The sequence below is a fragment of the Chiloscyllium plagiosum genome, chromosome 3, assembly GCF_004010195.1.
Source record: "Chiloscyllium plagiosum isolate BGI_BamShark_2017 chromosome 3, ASM401019v2, whole genome shotgun sequence".
NCBI classification, from domain to species: domain Eukaryota; kingdom Metazoa; phylum Chordata; class Chondrichthyes; order Orectolobiformes; family Hemiscylliidae; genus Chiloscyllium; species Chiloscyllium plagiosum.
Window position 1 is genome coordinate 72007284 of NC_057712.1, and position 17380 is coordinate 72024663.

General features: G+C 39.5%; 1 protein-coding gene across 1 annotated transcript in view; it reads right to left on the reverse strand.

Moving 5' to 3' along the window:
- Positions 1 to 17380, reverse strand: part of LOC122545235 (synaptotagmin-like protein 1) — a 205886-nt gene that overhangs the window by 134698 nt on the left and 53808 nt on the right. Inside the window, exons 2-3 of the mRNA XM_043684344.1 lie at positions 2331 to 2479; positions 551 to 662 (exon numbers count right to left, since the gene is read on the reverse strand). Coding sequence (XP_043540279.1) covers positions 551 to 662; positions 2331 to 2479 — 261 coding nt within the window. The remainder of the gene's footprint in view (positions 1 to 550; positions 663 to 2330; positions 2480 to 17380) is intronic.

The window sequence follows — 17380 nt, forward strand, 5'->3', positions numbered from 1 at the left end:
TCCCAGCCCTAAGGAAGGCAGTCTCAGGTTCCAAACATTATAAATTTGACAGCAGGCAAAGGAAGAAAATAAAATTCTGAGTGGGCTTACAACATCTCATCATGAGAATTTCAGGTTGCTCAGTAGGTAAATTAACAACTAAAAAGACTGAAAAGTGTTACAAAATATTGCTTCACAGATGTATTGTTTTGAAATGCAGTTTTCCGTCTAACATGATAAACTCTTAAAAATAATGTGGCTTCGATTTGAAAACTATTTCATTTGCACAAGGATTTAATGTGGCTGTGTGAAATTCTTTCCTCTTTTTTTCAGGAAGAGATTAGGGTGTTGAAACAAACAGATTAATGATTGCTCAAAAAATGCAGAAGAGAGACTTGCATATTACTAAGGTGGCTTGTTATGATAATCTGGAAACATCCATTAAAATCACATAAAAGACAGGGGAAAGACATGAAAAATTCTTCATCTTATGGTAATTTTTCTTTACCAGCTCAGTGTTCATTTGCAATATGAACCTTGTACATTGCACATTTCTCTAAATATTTCCTACCTTTCCTCTGATTTCAAGGCTTCAGGATCTGAAGAAATATTTTGACGTTCTAAGTTCGGACTCAGAAACACATTTACATCTTTAGATGCCTTCACTGCAACATCTTGAACAACTGTACACGACAAGTAAATAGTCATTCAAAACAGCAAATTTCTTAAGCCAGTCATTATGTCCAGAAGATATATTCTTCTATGCATATTTTCTAAAGGTCTAAAATCAATGGAAAACAATAATAGTATGGAATTTTATGTATTATTGAATAGATTACAAAGACCTGTACCTTTAAAACAATTTTTACAGATCACGTGATGTTTGGAAATAAAGGTCACCTTCAACCACATGTAATGAGTGTAGTGTCTTTAGCGAGCTATGTATATGTAATTTACAGTAACGTCAGTAGGCACAGAATCCAGAAGATGTGCATAATTCTTCGACATTCTGTGACAGTGTTGTAAATAAATTTCATGGCATCTGCCTCCACCAAAACCTTACTCTGTATAGTACAGAGGAACCTCAATTATCCAAACAACAATTATCCGAAAATTGGTTATCTGAAGGAGAGCTCGAGGTGCCGACAGAAACGTTACATCAAAGAGGTGTTTCCAACATGATCGCATCTTATGTTTACAGTGATTAAACAGGCACCATCTCCAAATGACTGACCTCCCTCTCCCTCTCCCCACACTTTCCCTGGGTTCTACAGTGGGGTGTACCCTAACCTTCCTCTTCCCCCCCTACCCACCCACCTCCCCCCCGACACCCCGCTTCCCCAGATAATCTCTCCAACATTGTCCTGTACAGGGCAAATGTGGAACTTGTCAAAAAGTTGCAGTATAAAAGTTGTGTGTGTGGCTGTGGCTGTACGTGTGCGCGCTATTTGGACATTTAACCCACCAAAGACAGCAGCAGCAGTCTTGTTGTTGGTGTACAGTTCAGCTGCCCTGGGGAGGGTGCGGGTGGATGGATGGGGGGTAGACGGGGTGGGCACACTGAGGGGAGGGGGCAGTGGGGGTGGATGGAGGGCATAGAGGGGTGCGGGAGGGACGGTGTTGGATGGAGGTGGGGCAGGAGGCGGGCATGGGCGGTATTGGGGTGTGGTGTTGGGGCGGGGGCTTGCGTGCTGTGTGCTGCTGTAATCTCCTCAATAGGGAGCAGACTTTAAAAACTCTGAGCTCCAGAGGAAAGGCATTTAATCAATTAACCAAATAACCGATTATCTGAACGAAATAGTGTCCGCCCATCTCATTCAGATAATCAATGTCCTGTGTGTGTTTTTGGACTAATACACAGAAAACCCCAAAGTACATCATAAATAAAGTTAAGCGATTAGACAATTAAAAAAATACACTGTTGAGTTGTTTTTGCATAATTTCCTATTTGAATTTGGGAACACTCAAGTAATTTAGCCAAGATATCTAACAGTGCCTGAATAACTGCAACAAAGTGTGAGTCAATAGTTTTATGTCAGCAAATAAACCAAAACGGTGGCACAGTGGTTAGCACTGTTGCCTCACAGCACCAGAGACCCGGGTTCAATTCCTACCTCAGGCAACTGACTGTGTGGAGTTTGCACGTTCTCCCCGTATCTACGTGGGTTTGCTCTGGTTACCTCCCACAGTCTGAAAATGTGCAGGTGAGGTGAATTGGCCATGCTAAATTGCCCATAGTATTGGGTGAAATGGGTCTGGGTGGGTGGTGGTTTGGTGTGGACTTGTTAGGCCGAAGGGCCTGTTTCTACACTGTAAGTAATCGAATCTGAAATGTTTCATGGAAGAGTTACCTGGCATCTTCTTCTTTCTGTTTATTGAATTATTGAGGATGTCTATCCCACTGCAGAAGTCTCCATAGCGTTTTGCTTGAACTTCAGCAAACCATTCACCTGTCATCACCTTCAACTTTTTCATCTCAAAACTCTTTTTCTTCAGTTTTCTGCAGAAAAAGAAAATACCTTATGAAAAAAAAAGGGTTTTTAAATTTTATACCATTCCACTTCAGGATTTTGTAACAACTGAATAAAAACACAAAATGTTGAAAAATCTGCTGCAGGTCAGCATACCCATCTATGACCTTACATCCTAACTGGGAAAAGTTAGGAATGTCCTCAATTTTCAGACAGTGAAAGGGGATGTAGAAACAAGGAAGAACAAGAGGGAAGTTCTGTAATAGGGTGAGACACAAGAGAAATTAAATGACAAATGTTTCATAGTATAAGAGCAAAGGAGTGGTCACATGGCAAAAGTAAAGGAGCAAAATATGTGTCTAGAGGCGGTGTGAATGGCAACATCATGTATACATGCATTTTGAGGGCAAAGAAAGAGGGAAAACAAGAGATAAACCAGGTAATAGAAAAAAGCAAAAAAGGGAAACAAAATGGTGCTAGGAGTTACAGGCTGAACTGGTTAAGCTCAGTATTAACACGAGAAGTCTTTAAAGTGCTCTCTTGAAAGATCTGATATTCCTCCTCAAACTCACATTCACCTTCTTTGGAACATTGCAAGAGATAAAGGACAGAAATGTGAGTGAGGCCGAAAACTAAAATGGCAAGGAACCAGAGGATCAATGTCTTACTGCAGCCTGAGTCACCAGATAAACACAACCAGCTAATGCAATTTACTAAATATGTTAGGTAGTTTATAGAATGTGGATATCAATGGTGAGGTCAGCATTTATTGCTGATGTCTAATTATTCTTGAGAAGGTGGTGGTGAGCTGCATTTCTAAAATTATTGCAGTCCATAGTGACTGGACATGTAAATAAACAGTGCTGCCAAGATAGGGAGTTCCAAGATTTTTACCCAGCAGTGATGGCAATATAGTTCCAAGTCTTAATGCGATGGGCTGGGAGGGGAACTTCCAGGTGGTGGTATCGCCATCTATCTGTCAGTAATGGCATCAAGGCTGCGACATCCGCTGTGCCCATCTCTTCCTCAGAGGTTTCTTCGGTGCAAGGTGGAGTGGGAGACCCCCACAGGTTCTGACAGCTTTTCCAGATATTCTGACGGACCAGGTATGTTTTACTTCTGTTTTGTTTGCGAGGTTGCAGCTTTCATGTGGCTCACGTGCTTGTTCAGGACCACTTCTCCTCCTCCTACCTCACGTCAGTCATGCCTCGTACCAATACAGGGCCATTCCAGTGGTTTCGACACCAAACCTTGTCCCCTGACTCCCCTTAGAGGAGTCCTGTTTGCAGCATTGGTATCCCTGATGCCATTTCACCCTCCCCTCCCAGTTCTGAGAATATCAGATTTCACCTGGTGCAGAGACTTCTCCTCATTAACAACTCTGCTGGAGCTGTCCCTGTAGTTGTGAGGGGTGGTCACCATATCTCTATCATCTTTGTCCTTCTATGCGGATAGGTTTGCAGGGTTGAAAGGTGAGGTCAAACAAGCCTTGATGAGTTGCTGTATTATACCTTGTAGATGGTACAAATCTCCATTATTATGTAATGGTGATGGAGATCGTGAAAGTTTAAGGATAGGGTGCCAATCAAATTCCTGCTTTATCCTATATGGTGTCAAGTATCTTGTGTGTTAACAGACCTGTATTCATCCAGGCAAGTGGAGAATATTGTTGAAACTTTATTGCTGGAACAGCACAGCAGGTCAGGCAGCATCCAGGGAACAGGAGATTCGACGTTTCGGGCACAGGCCCTTCTTCAGGACTGAAGAAGGGCCTGTGCCCGAAACGTCGAATCTCCTGTTCCCTGGATGCTGCCTGACCTGCTGTGCTGTTCCAGCAATAAAGTTTCAACTTTGATCTCCAGCATCTGCAGACCTCACTTTCTCCTCCAAGTGGAGAATATTCCATTACACTCCCAATTTGTGTCATGTAGATGATGGAAAGGCTATGTGGAGCCTCAAGACCTGTTCTTGTAGTCACAATATTTCAATTCTGGTCTAGTTCAGTTTCTGGTCAACATTAATCCCAGGGATTGTAACTGCATTGGTTGATTCTCTTTTGTTGGAGATGATCATTACCTGGCATTTAAGTGGCAAGTAAAATTTGTGCCACACATTGTGCCAAGCCTGGATGTTGTCCTGATCTTTTTGCAAATGGACATGGACCACTTCAAGATCTGTGATGTGGCAAAGGTGATGATAATTGTGCAACCATCAGTGGAGATCCCCACTTCTGACCTTTATAATGGAGGGAAATCAATGATGAAGCAATTGAAAATGGAAAGTCCTATTTCACTATGCTGAGGAATTCCTACAGTAATGTCCCAGAGATAATTGACTTGGAAGCCCGCAATCATCTTCATTTGAGCTTGTTAAGATACCAACCAGTGAAAATAGGTCCCTGATTCTCATTCACTCCAGTTCTGGTCAGGCACCTTGCCATACTCTAACAAAATATCACCTTGAAGACAAAAACACCTTACCTCAGGAGTTCAACTCTTTCTTTCCAAATTTTTCCAAAGGCTATAATGACCTTAGAAGCTGAGTGACCCTGGTGGAACTCAAATTCACTGTCATTGAGCAGGTTATTGTTGAGCAAATGTTGCTCCCATCATTTTACTGATGATTAAGAACAGATTGATGTGGCAATAACTGACTGAGTTGGGTTTGTTCAGCTTTTTCTAAACAGGACATATGAACAGTCTTCCACTTTGTCAGGCAGATTGCAATGGTGTAGCTGTACTGGAATATAGTGGTTAGGGGAACATAAATCTGGAGAATAATTCTTCAATATTTTTGCTGGAATCATGTTAGGGTCTTTAACTTTTACAGTATCCAGCATCTTTGAGGATTTCTTGATATGACATGGAGTGATTCACTTGGCTGAAAATTGGCATCCACAGTAATGGCTTCTCTGGAGGAGGCTGAGATCAAGCATCTACTCAGCATTTCTGGCTAAAGATTGCTGCAAAATGTTTCAGCCTTGTCTTTTGCACTGATTTGCAGAGTTCACGGAGGCTGGGGATACTTGTAGAGACTGCCCATCAATTTGACTGTTAATTGTCCATGACCATTCATTTCTGGACATAGCAGGACAGCAGTACCTTATCGTATAGCCCATGGATCACATCAAGGTATTGCAGTCCTGCCACAATCTCTGCCATCAGAGTGCCACCCAAAGAAATTTCAGTCAATTTGCCAACAGTCTACTGCAGGCACCAGTGGAGGCAGCCTCATTCTTGGTGCCTGTTTCAGGCATCTGCATTGAGAAGGGGAGATGGAGGCAAGGCACTGAAAGTCACGCAGAGCTTTGCCTCAAGTCCCTGGATCGCTGGTGTTAATGAATAGATGCCTGCTTCTGATTGGCCAGCAGCTCTCAGTAAGTGGAACTTTGGTCACTCGGATCTTAAATCATGGGGTAGACTCAACAGTAGTTCTCCACCCAGTGAATGGGATCTTTCAACCTGTTCAAATTCCAGCCATTAACCCAGGGGAGTTGAAGTGTTGAGGCAACCCAACCAACCAATCCAACCACCCCATGGCTCAACACTTCAACTCCCCCTCCCACTCCACCAAGGACATGCAGGTCCTTGGACTTCTCCATCCCCAGACCATAGCAACACGACGGTTGGAGGAAGAGCGCCTCATCTTCCGCCTATTTATCTTAGTCTGCTGGACTCACTTTCCTCATTCCTGAAGAAGGGCTTATGCCCGAAACGTCGATTCTCCTGTTTCCAGCAACACATTTTCAGCTCTGATCTCCAGACCTCACTTTCTCCTCAAGTTTTCAGCCAAGAACACCATGTTGGCCAAAATTGAGGCATACCCTCAAATCTCATCTCAACTATCTGAACATACCATGGCATTGGAGAAAGTTTAGTTGCTCTGCTTTATCTTTAAGAAATTGTAACTGGAAAAGAGTTTAAATAGCTTCCTCTCCTTCAGATGGTGAATGTTTAAAATTACACTTGTGTGGGGAGGAAATGATTCAGGCTCACACTGAGACATCAAAGATCTAGAGATCCCAGGTATTTTGTTTCTGATGAAGTGTGAGAAGTGGTTTTGTAATACTTTTGGGGTCAAAATAAACAAGATTTAATGCAAGGAAAAGGAATCACAACTAACACTTCTATCTGAAAGATGTCATTCCAATTAAAATTTTACATAATTTCCTAGAGCTTGACCTTTCAGCTTGAAGCTTCAGCTTGAGATTGTTGAATTTGTGCTTTAAGAAAAGATGTCACCTTTTATCTGTTGGGTTAGAAGTATGACACCTCCCAAGATAAAATAATGAAATGTCATGGGCACATTGAACAACTTTGCTTTAGCTATCTGTGTGTGTAAAGAAGGCCTGACATGTGGATATCCCAATAGAGAGAAGTTAAACTGCCATTTACAAGCTTGAAAAGGTGCCCAGCTCGCTGCGATGTGAGAACAATATACCAGGTGACCCAGAAAAAAAGATTCTTGCATAGGATATTTCAAGGATTATTCAAATGTTAATTTTTGATGGTACTGTCACTGTTTCACAGGTAGTGGCATCTGTTGGCATCTTTGTAACCATAGCCCAATACATTTACTGAAGAGCAGATTTCAGAGGTGGGCAATGGCCATAACACTTCTATTGCATTCAATCATGAACTTGATTCAAAAATTCCTGAAGCGTTTTCACAGGTTTATAAGACTCCTTTAAATATATTTCAATAAACATTCACTTAAGCAACATAATTAGGTGTGAATCTCCTCTCTTGTTTTAATAAGCCCATGGCAAGGCAGAATATTAATGACAACAATCAAAATTGCTCATAAAGATCATTGTTAAATGTCTCCAAATAACATTGGAATAGCACATCTTTCATTCTTGATTGGTATTTAACGAGCAGTCAATTTAATAACCGTTCCCACGTATATTGCAGAACCCTGCCCCAGGTTTCAAAAAGGAATTGTTCAAATGACTGGTAGACATTGTTTTATTCTGCTCATTGCAGCAGAATATGATCATTTGCATTTAACATTTTACATATTTCATTGAACTGCACCAAAAGTTAACATTACTATGCACACCCAAGTATTTGACAGATTTGTTTTAAAAAAAGATTAGAATCAGAAAGAAGAACTGCAAAATATTATCTTCTATTTTCAAACTGATTATTGAATTAAAACATGAATGTGGTTTTTCTACCAATCACATTCCAGTGCAGTTATGAAAAGCAAAATTCCTTTGATTAAAGAGATTCCATTCCCCAAATTTGAAAAAAAAAATAGTTTATGATTGAAGTTCAACTGTTTGCAATGATCCTAATGTGTCGCTAATAAAGGAGCTGAAACCCAATTCTCACAAATGATCCTCTGTTGAAAAAATTTGAGCAAACTAATTAACATTAGCCCTTTTATGTTGTGATTTATAAGTGTGTCACCTACCTGTTCCTGCCTTCTGTCACATCCCTGTCAATTTACTTAAAGCAACATTGTGTCACTAAATAAAACATCACAACTTTAAATATATTGTAAGCAAAATGTAAATTTACAAAGTCAATGTCAGACATTTATGGGTAAGAATTTCTCTTAGCTCTACCTTTGCTGCCTAGTCATGTGGACACAAGCAAGGAACAAAAGATAAAGGAACTTGTGTTTATATATCTCCTGTAATAAACATGGGATATCCCACAGTGTTTTATCGTCAATTAAATGCTTTAGAAGTAGAGACTCTGTTGTAATTTAAGGTTGTTTATTGTGATTAAATATTTAGGCCACGAATGTTAGTAATTCATTATTTGGTAATGTGGGAATGGGAAAATTAGTCAGCACAATTTGCTTTTATAGGTAGCCTGCTGTTCATAAAAAGGAAGTACATTTTGGCTGTAGACAACTTGCATTCAATTCAGCAAATGACTAGCTGGTAAAGACCCATATATTTTCAGATATTCTCCTTGAAATATCAGTCAAGCAGTTAATCAGGATGAACATCATCCTCTTCCCACCAAACTCTATGGCCTATAATCATATTTCAGTTATTCTGAAGTAGACCAGCAGGCAGGGGAGGTTGAAGCACTTGTGTAGGCAAAGTTAAAGAGTGGTCAAATAAGGCAATTACTGCTGGGAGTTTTTATATTGTTCTGCAAAGCTTACAGTGTGAGATATAATCAATCAGACCCAGCTGCAACAATACTAAATAATCCACCAATCCCCTTCAAAGAATAGCACCTTGGGCAAGGTAGCTAGCAATCATGTATTGTCATGAGGTACTGCCTTCAGAAATGTGGAAGAGATGAGAAAACTGGTGAAAAACAGGGAATGTGATTTACCTGATAAAACAATGGCTGAATTGCAGGAGCCATTTGTAGGTGGAAAATAGATGGGTTGACCTGTAACTTAGGGCAGTGTCATTGTTGGAGTACCTGCTACTAACCCACTGTGGAGTAAAGGGTGAACTATATCTTTACTTTAAGGACAGTAACTGAGCATCTGCATAAGCAGCCATTTCATAGGGAAATCAGATCAGACGGAATTGGGACCCAAGTCTGTCGGGTTCAAACAAATGCCCTCTCTTCCCATCCCTTGCAAAAGATTACGTTCAATAAAGCTTGTTAATGTTCACTTACATGAGTTAGGATGTAAGTGGCATTTCTTGGAGGCAGGACTTCCTCTTGGAGGGGATCTCAGTCCTGCCTCATACAAATTAAAAGACCTTCACCTGAAAAAGCTGAAACTGGACATGTCAACCAAATGGATATAAACTTGGCCCAAATTTCAGACTCGGGTGCAGGAAACTTGTCCTGTGCGTTTATCCAAACCCAGTGAAATAAATACATACATGCATTGAGCAACATAGATAGGTGACAGACTTCAGGATTTTAAGCAGTTTGTATTTCTTAAAATTGATTTGAATATTTCATCATCAAGCTCAGCATCTGTTGCAGCTTTTAATCTTCTATTCCTTTTTTCATGACTCATTAAAGCACAGCCTAAGCCCCACTGGGTAAATTCAACCTATTTAATCATTTCATCCATCTCATCATGAATTTCAATCAACTTGCAGAAGCTTTCACTTCTTTAGCAATTTTAATTACTTCTAATGATGCAGCGTTCAAATTCAATTGCAGGTGATATGGACAAAGATTTGTGCTAGATTTTTCTAGCATTTCATGATGACTCCCTCATATTGATGGGCTCTCATTTACTGTCCCAAAAACATTCAGACTTTTAAGGATTTCATTATGTCACCACTGAGGATTTTTTTTTCAGGATATCAGAGAAATCAACAGGGATCTCGGGATTCAGCTATGTATTTGACTCAAGCTGTCAGCACTTGTTGCATCTCCACAGGGAGCTCACCCAATGAGACAAATCCACTTTATATCATCCATCTTACACGCAGTGATCTGCAGGTATGTTGAAGGTGAGAGTTACGTGAATGGTTGAATCTCCAGAGTACGAGTTTGGGGAAATGCTTTCTCGCTCACAAAAAAATGTTTTTAAACAAGTAATTTACAAAAAAACAAAAGGAAAATTTACTTTTAGCCCATAGCTGGAGGATATACTGAAGAATCCAAGGCTTGCCTGCTCATTGGCAACTAAACCTATACAATATAGGAATCCTTCAATTGGCATTTGAACAACAGTGAACATACTCAGAGGATATTGCCTGTCTCAGGCTACTCTCTGCAAAGACAAGCTTATTACAATAGTGGGACCAATACCAGTGGTGACTAGGTGCAGGCTATATTACTGCTCATTTGTTATACTTTGAGCCAGTAATAAAGTACTTTTAATCAACTTGTTTTGGGCATGTTTGCCATACCTCCAGAGAAGAGGGGGCTTTCTGGTCTAGAAGTTGGCAGACAAAAACCCAGTTGTGCCTGTCATATGTTCATAAAACAAAAAACAAATTTCTATTCAATTGCAATATGAGCAAAACTGACAACTTAAAGCTACTTGGATGTCTCAATATTGCATTGCATTTGGTAATTTAAGATTAATTTAAGAAATCAAAAGATTGCAGTAGTACCCAGATTTAAACAATTTGTGAAAGGCATCTCTCAGAGAAGACAAGAAAAAAAATCCCTCCTTTTTAAACGTTCTGTGAATCTCACAACTGCTCAGACATAACACTCCACAGCAGATAACAGCAAAAGCTTATTAATAGAACCAATTTGTCGAAGTAATCCTGAATGCAAGGTAAGTTGAAGAGATGAACAGTTCCCTTCCTCATAAATTCCCAAGAATCAATGAAATATTTCCTTATCCACCTCCTCAACAATATTGATTACAGAAAGGAAAGCTACAAGCCAAGGGCAAGAGCAGAACATTTCAGGATTGCTTCTTTACATCTCATTGCACACAGTAATCGGACAAATAATTCTGGATGGAGTCTTCAGTCATGATCCAGGCATAGCCATTAAATAAAAGTTATTTGAAAATACTATATAATTAAAACAAAAATATTCATGAAGGCTTGAGAAAAACAATGACACAAACATTGAGGCAGAAATGTTAACCCCAAAAGATGGCTCAGTTTAGGCAGATAAAAACATTAAAAGTTGAATTCTGGCTTCAAGTTGCCCAATTGCAGTTTTGAGAGGTTAAGGGTTTTTAGGAGGCAACAAAGTCATTCCATGGGGATAAGCATTTTAATAAGACCAATAGCCCAATTTTTATCCAGGATTTTGAAATTCGCAGGAGATTGATGGGTTATCCAAGCCTTAGGAAACTTCAGGACAACTCCAGATTACAGTAGTTAAGATGTTTTCCAATTACCTGCTGGGATGCAGTATTCCTCAATTGACACATTTCACAGTCATACACACAATACCCAAAAGCTTGCAATCTTCTCCAACTTTACACATGTGGACTCCAATGTTGTCTCCAGGTCTTCAACCCTTTTCCCTTACAGGCATCAATTCATCCCAGAATCCTTGGTTAAAACCTCTTCCTGCTGTCATACCAAATAAGGGATGTGGGTTGACTCCCACCCCTAACCCTGGGAATCAAACCTTCAGCAGGATCAGTAACATATCCCCATCCCCTCCATCCTTTTCCAAAACACTGCTCTCCCCAGAAACAAATTTCTCTTCAAGGGGGTCAGTCATTTGGTCTCTGCTGGACTGCGCCCTATTTGACTGGAAACCAAGCATGGAAATCAGGCTGCCTTCTGAGTGGGAGGGCTTGTCAGACATGTCACATGCACACTAGGGAGTTAAAATTCCACAGCAATAAGGAAAAACTGTGTCTGGGTTCCCTGCTCTGTACCATATGCCTTACCCCAGCTCCTGGCAGGTCAGCTCAGTTAACTTCCAACTCACTAACTCCAAAAATACCAATGTAACACAAGTTTACAAAGTTGATTGGAACACAAAATCAGTATCCAAGAATAGACAGGTGGGATTGTCTTTTTAAGAATCTTGCATAACACTTTGGTTCAGTTAAGAAATAATAAATGGTATTGAGGTTAAGCAGCTTTCAAGATAAATAATAGGTTCTCAAATGTTTTTGAAACATGATATTCTTGAGGGAGGTTTGCTGAGTGAATACTGAGCACCTGTTTCCCTTGCTTGAGGACTCTAGACCATAGAGCCAAGATTTCAGAATTATGTGTACACAAGGTTGAGATGAGGTTCACACAAAGCTGAGACAAGGTTCATTTCTGAAATTGGATTTCTCTATTCCAGAAAGCTGTCGATGCTTTGTAGAGTATCCTCAAGACATAGTAACTTATTGGTTTAAATCTGCCTTTATCATGATGAGAAGTTATCTGATTAGATGTTAGGGTTTAAATTTTGGATTGCTTAATGAAAGGGTTGAAGACAAGCCCAGAACAGATTAGTATCCCACCAAATGAAGCCAGTGGAGCAAAGGACTGACAGCAGCAAAAATGGCCAAGAGGCAAGATAACAGTGATAGAGGGAAGCTAGCGGAGGGTCTAAGGTCAGCTCAGATTACAAGGCAATCAGAAGAAAGGTGATGAATATGACAGCTTTAATGTGGAGGCAGGAACCATTTTGCAACTCCTGTCTCCACTTCTGATAAGCAATATTTTAGTAACTTATCTTTTGCATGGCCACTTTAACCTTTTTTAGTTTGGCTATTATGTACCTGAGATATTTGACTGGAACAATTGTCCATAATAATTGCTGCACTCAGCTCAGACTTCAGTTTATAAAGGGTCTTGAACCAAACACTGGGTACCGTGCAAATCTGCCTCAGTTTTAAGTGCTCTGATCAATATTGTGGTGTGGACAGAACCTGTCTATGTCTTATGTCCTATTAGACCTTGCAGCATCTATTTTTAGCAAAGAGACAGTGCTATTATATTAAATTTATAGATTTAGAGTTCCAAGAACAGCAGAGGAGAAGCTAAACGGAATACAAATAACAACTGAAGAAGATGAAGGTTATTATGATTGTCAGATGTTCAAAGCATTCAGAGTTTCCTTTATCACCAACAAGGTACACTCAAAAGAGCAAACAAAAAAATCGATTGACATTTTGCAATGTCACCAAACTCAGGAAGGATTCCTAAGAATCAGAAAATGGCTACAAATTTGATTCTGTGAATATAAGTCAAGGTATACACTTGGCTCTATAAGTAGCTAGTTTTAATATTTCTTATGTGGAAAACATTTGAGATATCAATCAGCCCATAGATCAGCATTTAAAATAATGCATTTATAATGAACAAAATTAATATCATTTATCATAGTTGGTTCTACGTTGATTCAAATATGCCATCTACCCAGGACCGTGAGTTTCTGCCATGGATCTTGTTATGACTGAATATATTTTTTGATACATGGGGCAGGATATCCCACAATGTAGTGGGATCTGGAATGCAAGGTTTGTTTCCCTTTTCTTTCATTATCTTCCACTGCTCTACTTCATCATTATGACATTAGGAATGAAACGTGATTGAGTTTGATGGACAGGTTATTGTCAATTATGAATAATGAGGCTTGACTTTGAACCCAGCCATCCAATAAAATGTTGAAAAGCCCCAGTTGCTGGGAAGCATTGCTTGATTGTCATCTCCAGCTCTCTAATCTGTGCAGATCATTGCACAATGTTAATTTACACAAAAATTGAGGTTTCAACTACTTGCAGCTTCTGCTGGTGATTAACATAGTAGAAAACTCTAATTATTTTCTTTATAAAAACCTTTTCATACTATCTATTGTTAATATAGAGTTCATTGGTTCTATACAGTGTATAACAGGTCAATGAGCATGGAAATGCCATAGCTTGGTATGGAGGTATGACAAGACATGGGAATGGCACAGCCGAGCACAAGGTCCATGAGAAGGACATTTTGAAATTACCTTTCTGAAATGTTCCTTTATGCAGACTATGAGCACCCCAAGTGCTCTGAACCACAACTTTTTAAAAAGCTGGCCAGACTCTATGAAAATTATGGACTAGGTCATAGTAATCCCTGCAAAAAAAAAACTTGGCCAACAACAGCAGTGCAGAGTGCAGACAAACAACCCAAAGCAGCCTTTACTTGAAAGGTTCTGGTGCAAATCAGAGCATAAGAATAGAGGTGGAAATCCTTGAACCTTGACCTGTCTGCCATTTTTAAATGTCTAGTGATAATACCCTGCGCTAAAAATCCAGGCTGTTAACTATTTGTCTCCACAGATGCTGCTGTAACCTGCTCCATGTTTCCAGCATTTTATGTTTTATTTCACACTGTAAATTTTAATAGAATATTGTTTTTGGAATTTGATAAACATCTTGACAAGATCCTACTTCAAAAGAATAATCAGTGTCTCATTAACTGGTAAACTAATCATTTGTTTATGCTCATTTAGATAACAAAAATAACCATTTGCAATTATTTTCCACATTTAATAATCAAAAATTACCTCAAAATGCTTTTCAATCATAATCACACAAAAAAGCATGGCTCACAAGTAAATGGGATGATTACAAACTGGGGCAAATAAGTTTGAAGGAGCAAATCTTAAAAAGTCAGAGAGTTAGCATAGATTTGAATTGGTGAAGTCATTCCTGATTAATCTGATTTAATTTTTTTCTTTGAAGATTTGACTAAAGTAGTAGACAAAGGAATATCCAATTTCTCTAAATGGACTTTCAGAGAACACATGATAAACCTTGTCTTAAGAGATTGTTAGCTGTAATGAGAGGCAAGTTTATATACCTGGTTAGGAATTGACTTGAGCAACAAGGAACACAACAGGGAGAATGGTGAATGGAGGTTCTTTAACTTTCAGGGTGTTATTGGAGATGTGCCTCAAGGATCCATGATGTGAAGGTGCCGGTGTTGGACTGGGGTGGACAAAGTTAAAAATCACACCAGACCAGGTTATAGTTCAACAAATTTATTTGGAATCAGTACCTTTTGGAGCACTACGTTTTCGTCAGATAGCTCTGGAAAAGGATCCATGACAGGTCTTGTTGAGTAATCATTTAGATGATGGGATAGAAAGCTATATCTTCACATTTTCCAATGACAAAAAAAAGGGGAATATTATAAGCAGCAAACAAATGGAAGGACAAAATTACAAAGAGCTATTAATAGATTAAGGGTAAAAGTAGATTTATTTACAGGTAAATATAAAGTCAAAAACATTGAATCTTAAAAGAATATGTGTGCCTCCTAAATGCTGTGAATCTAGAAACTGTAGAGATCCACAGAGTCTTGGTGATCTGTGTACACTGATAAACAAGGTATTGTGAACCAGTACAGAAAATAATCAAAAAAGGAACATTGGTCTTTATGTCTACTGGGTTTGAATACAAGGAGGTAGAAGTAAAGTTGCAGATATACAAAGCCTTATTTGGGCTACACTTGTATTGTCAGCCGTTCTGGACATCACTCCTTAGAAAGGGTCATGAAATCTCAGAAATAAGAGAGCATAGGTTCATCAGAATGAATCTTAAACTCTGAAGGTGAAACTGAAGGGAGATTAACAGATGTGGGACATACTCCATGAAATTTAAGGAAGTTAAGAAGGGCTTTAATAGAAGTGTTCATGATATTAAGGCAATGAAATGGAGATAAGCTGTTTCTCCTAGCTGGACAGTCTGAAACCCAGGTGATAGTGTCAAATGTTTAGGTCTATACTTTTGCTAATAAGATTGAAAGCTTGAGTTGGGAAATCTCATGGCTTGCCAGACCTGTCTGCAAGAAAAGTTGCCTGAATATTGTGATTTTTACTCCAGATGCAGGGTAGGAGAGTCAGGCTTGCTGACTTAGGAAGCAGAATGTAAGCAGCAGCAGGAGTGGGTGAATTCAAAGGTGGACAGTTCCAAAGGCTCTGCCAATGGTTCCTTGTATTCCTCACACTAGCTGAAGGCCACAAATCTCCATTGCATCTTAAATCCCATGGCAATTCGTGACTCCTCCACCACCTTCAGGACACTTTATATATCCACTGCCAGCTCATGTCAACTGCATGACTCTTTATAACCCTATGCTAGCCCATGACAACATGACAATAGGTCTATCCATCCTGGGTAGACCTGATGAACCAATTGGAAATGAAGTTAAGAAAAACTCTAAATACCATACACAGATTTTACTTAAAGACTTAAGAGCAAAGCACTTCCTAATCATGAAATTCATTTAATGAATGTTGAATCATTTTATTAAAATGACAGGTACTTGAGTTTCTAAAAATGAAGAAACTTTAACTCATAAAGCTTTACTTTAACAGCCTTTAATAAAGGTGTTAATTGTCAATCAAACTGTTAACTCAAAGCCACCTCCCACTGCCTCACCAACTGAGATCTTTCAACCTTTTGGAAATCGGCTAAATATTCATAAAATGACCCAAAAGGAACATCAAAAAACAACAACTGAAATTGCTAGAACACAGAGGTCTCAGAGACACCTGCAGAGTGTACTTATTTTGATTTTTGAAGAACCAAGATTTCACCTTAGCAACCTTCAAATACATTTAAATCTAGTCTGTAAATTTGTAATTCCCACACAGCAGTTAAGCCTTTTGCAACAGGCAAAACTGTGTCTGTTTGAACTCAATGCTGATCTAAACCCCATTAGCAACTATTCACTCTCCTAGGTTGACCATTATCTACTCCTTCATCTATCCAACTGTTCTTCTGTTTCTTTAGGCTCCATCTCCACCTATCGCTTACTCATTAACCCCTCCCCTCATCCTATCTGCATGAAAATAAGCATTTTTCTAGCTACCACCAGTTCAAGAGTCACAGGACGCAAATCATTAAATCTAGTTTCTCTCTATAGATGCTGCTGAGTTTTTCCAGCAATTTCTGTTTTTGTTTCAGATCTAAACATTGCTGTGCTAACGTTTCTCAACTGTGTGATTTACACCAGTCTCCTCTTCATTACAGGCAAATAAAAAAAGGGTGTCAGATATAAGGGTGGTAATTCTACAGACAGAGTCTGACCACCATTTTAAGTGTCTATCAAGTCTTACCAACTCCACAAAAGCCAAGGCCTTTGGTGGTGAATTTGTTACAAAACAAAACTATACAAAAGATGGTAGAGATTTGGAATTTTCTTTGCAAGTGGCAATTATACCTAGACCAAACATAAATTTCAGATCGGAGACAGACAGATCTTGGTTATTCAGAAGGAAGGAGAAATATGGCTCAGAAACAGGTACATGGGATTAGGTTTAGATTAGAGTGGTGCTGGAAAAGCACAGCCAGTGAGGCAGCATCCAAGGATCAGGAAAATCGATGTTTCAGGTAAAAGCCCTTCATCAGGACTGAAGGCAGGGAGCCTCCAGGGTGGAGAGATAAATGGGAGGGTATAGAGCTGGGGAGAAGGTAGCAAAAAGTACAATAGGTGGATGGGGGTGGGGATGAAGGTAATAGGTCAGGGAGGAGGGTGGAGTGGATAGGTGGGAAGGAAGATAGGCAAGTAGGACAAGTCATGGGGACAGTGCTGAGCTGGAAGTTTGGAACTGGGGTGAGGTGGGGGAGGGGGA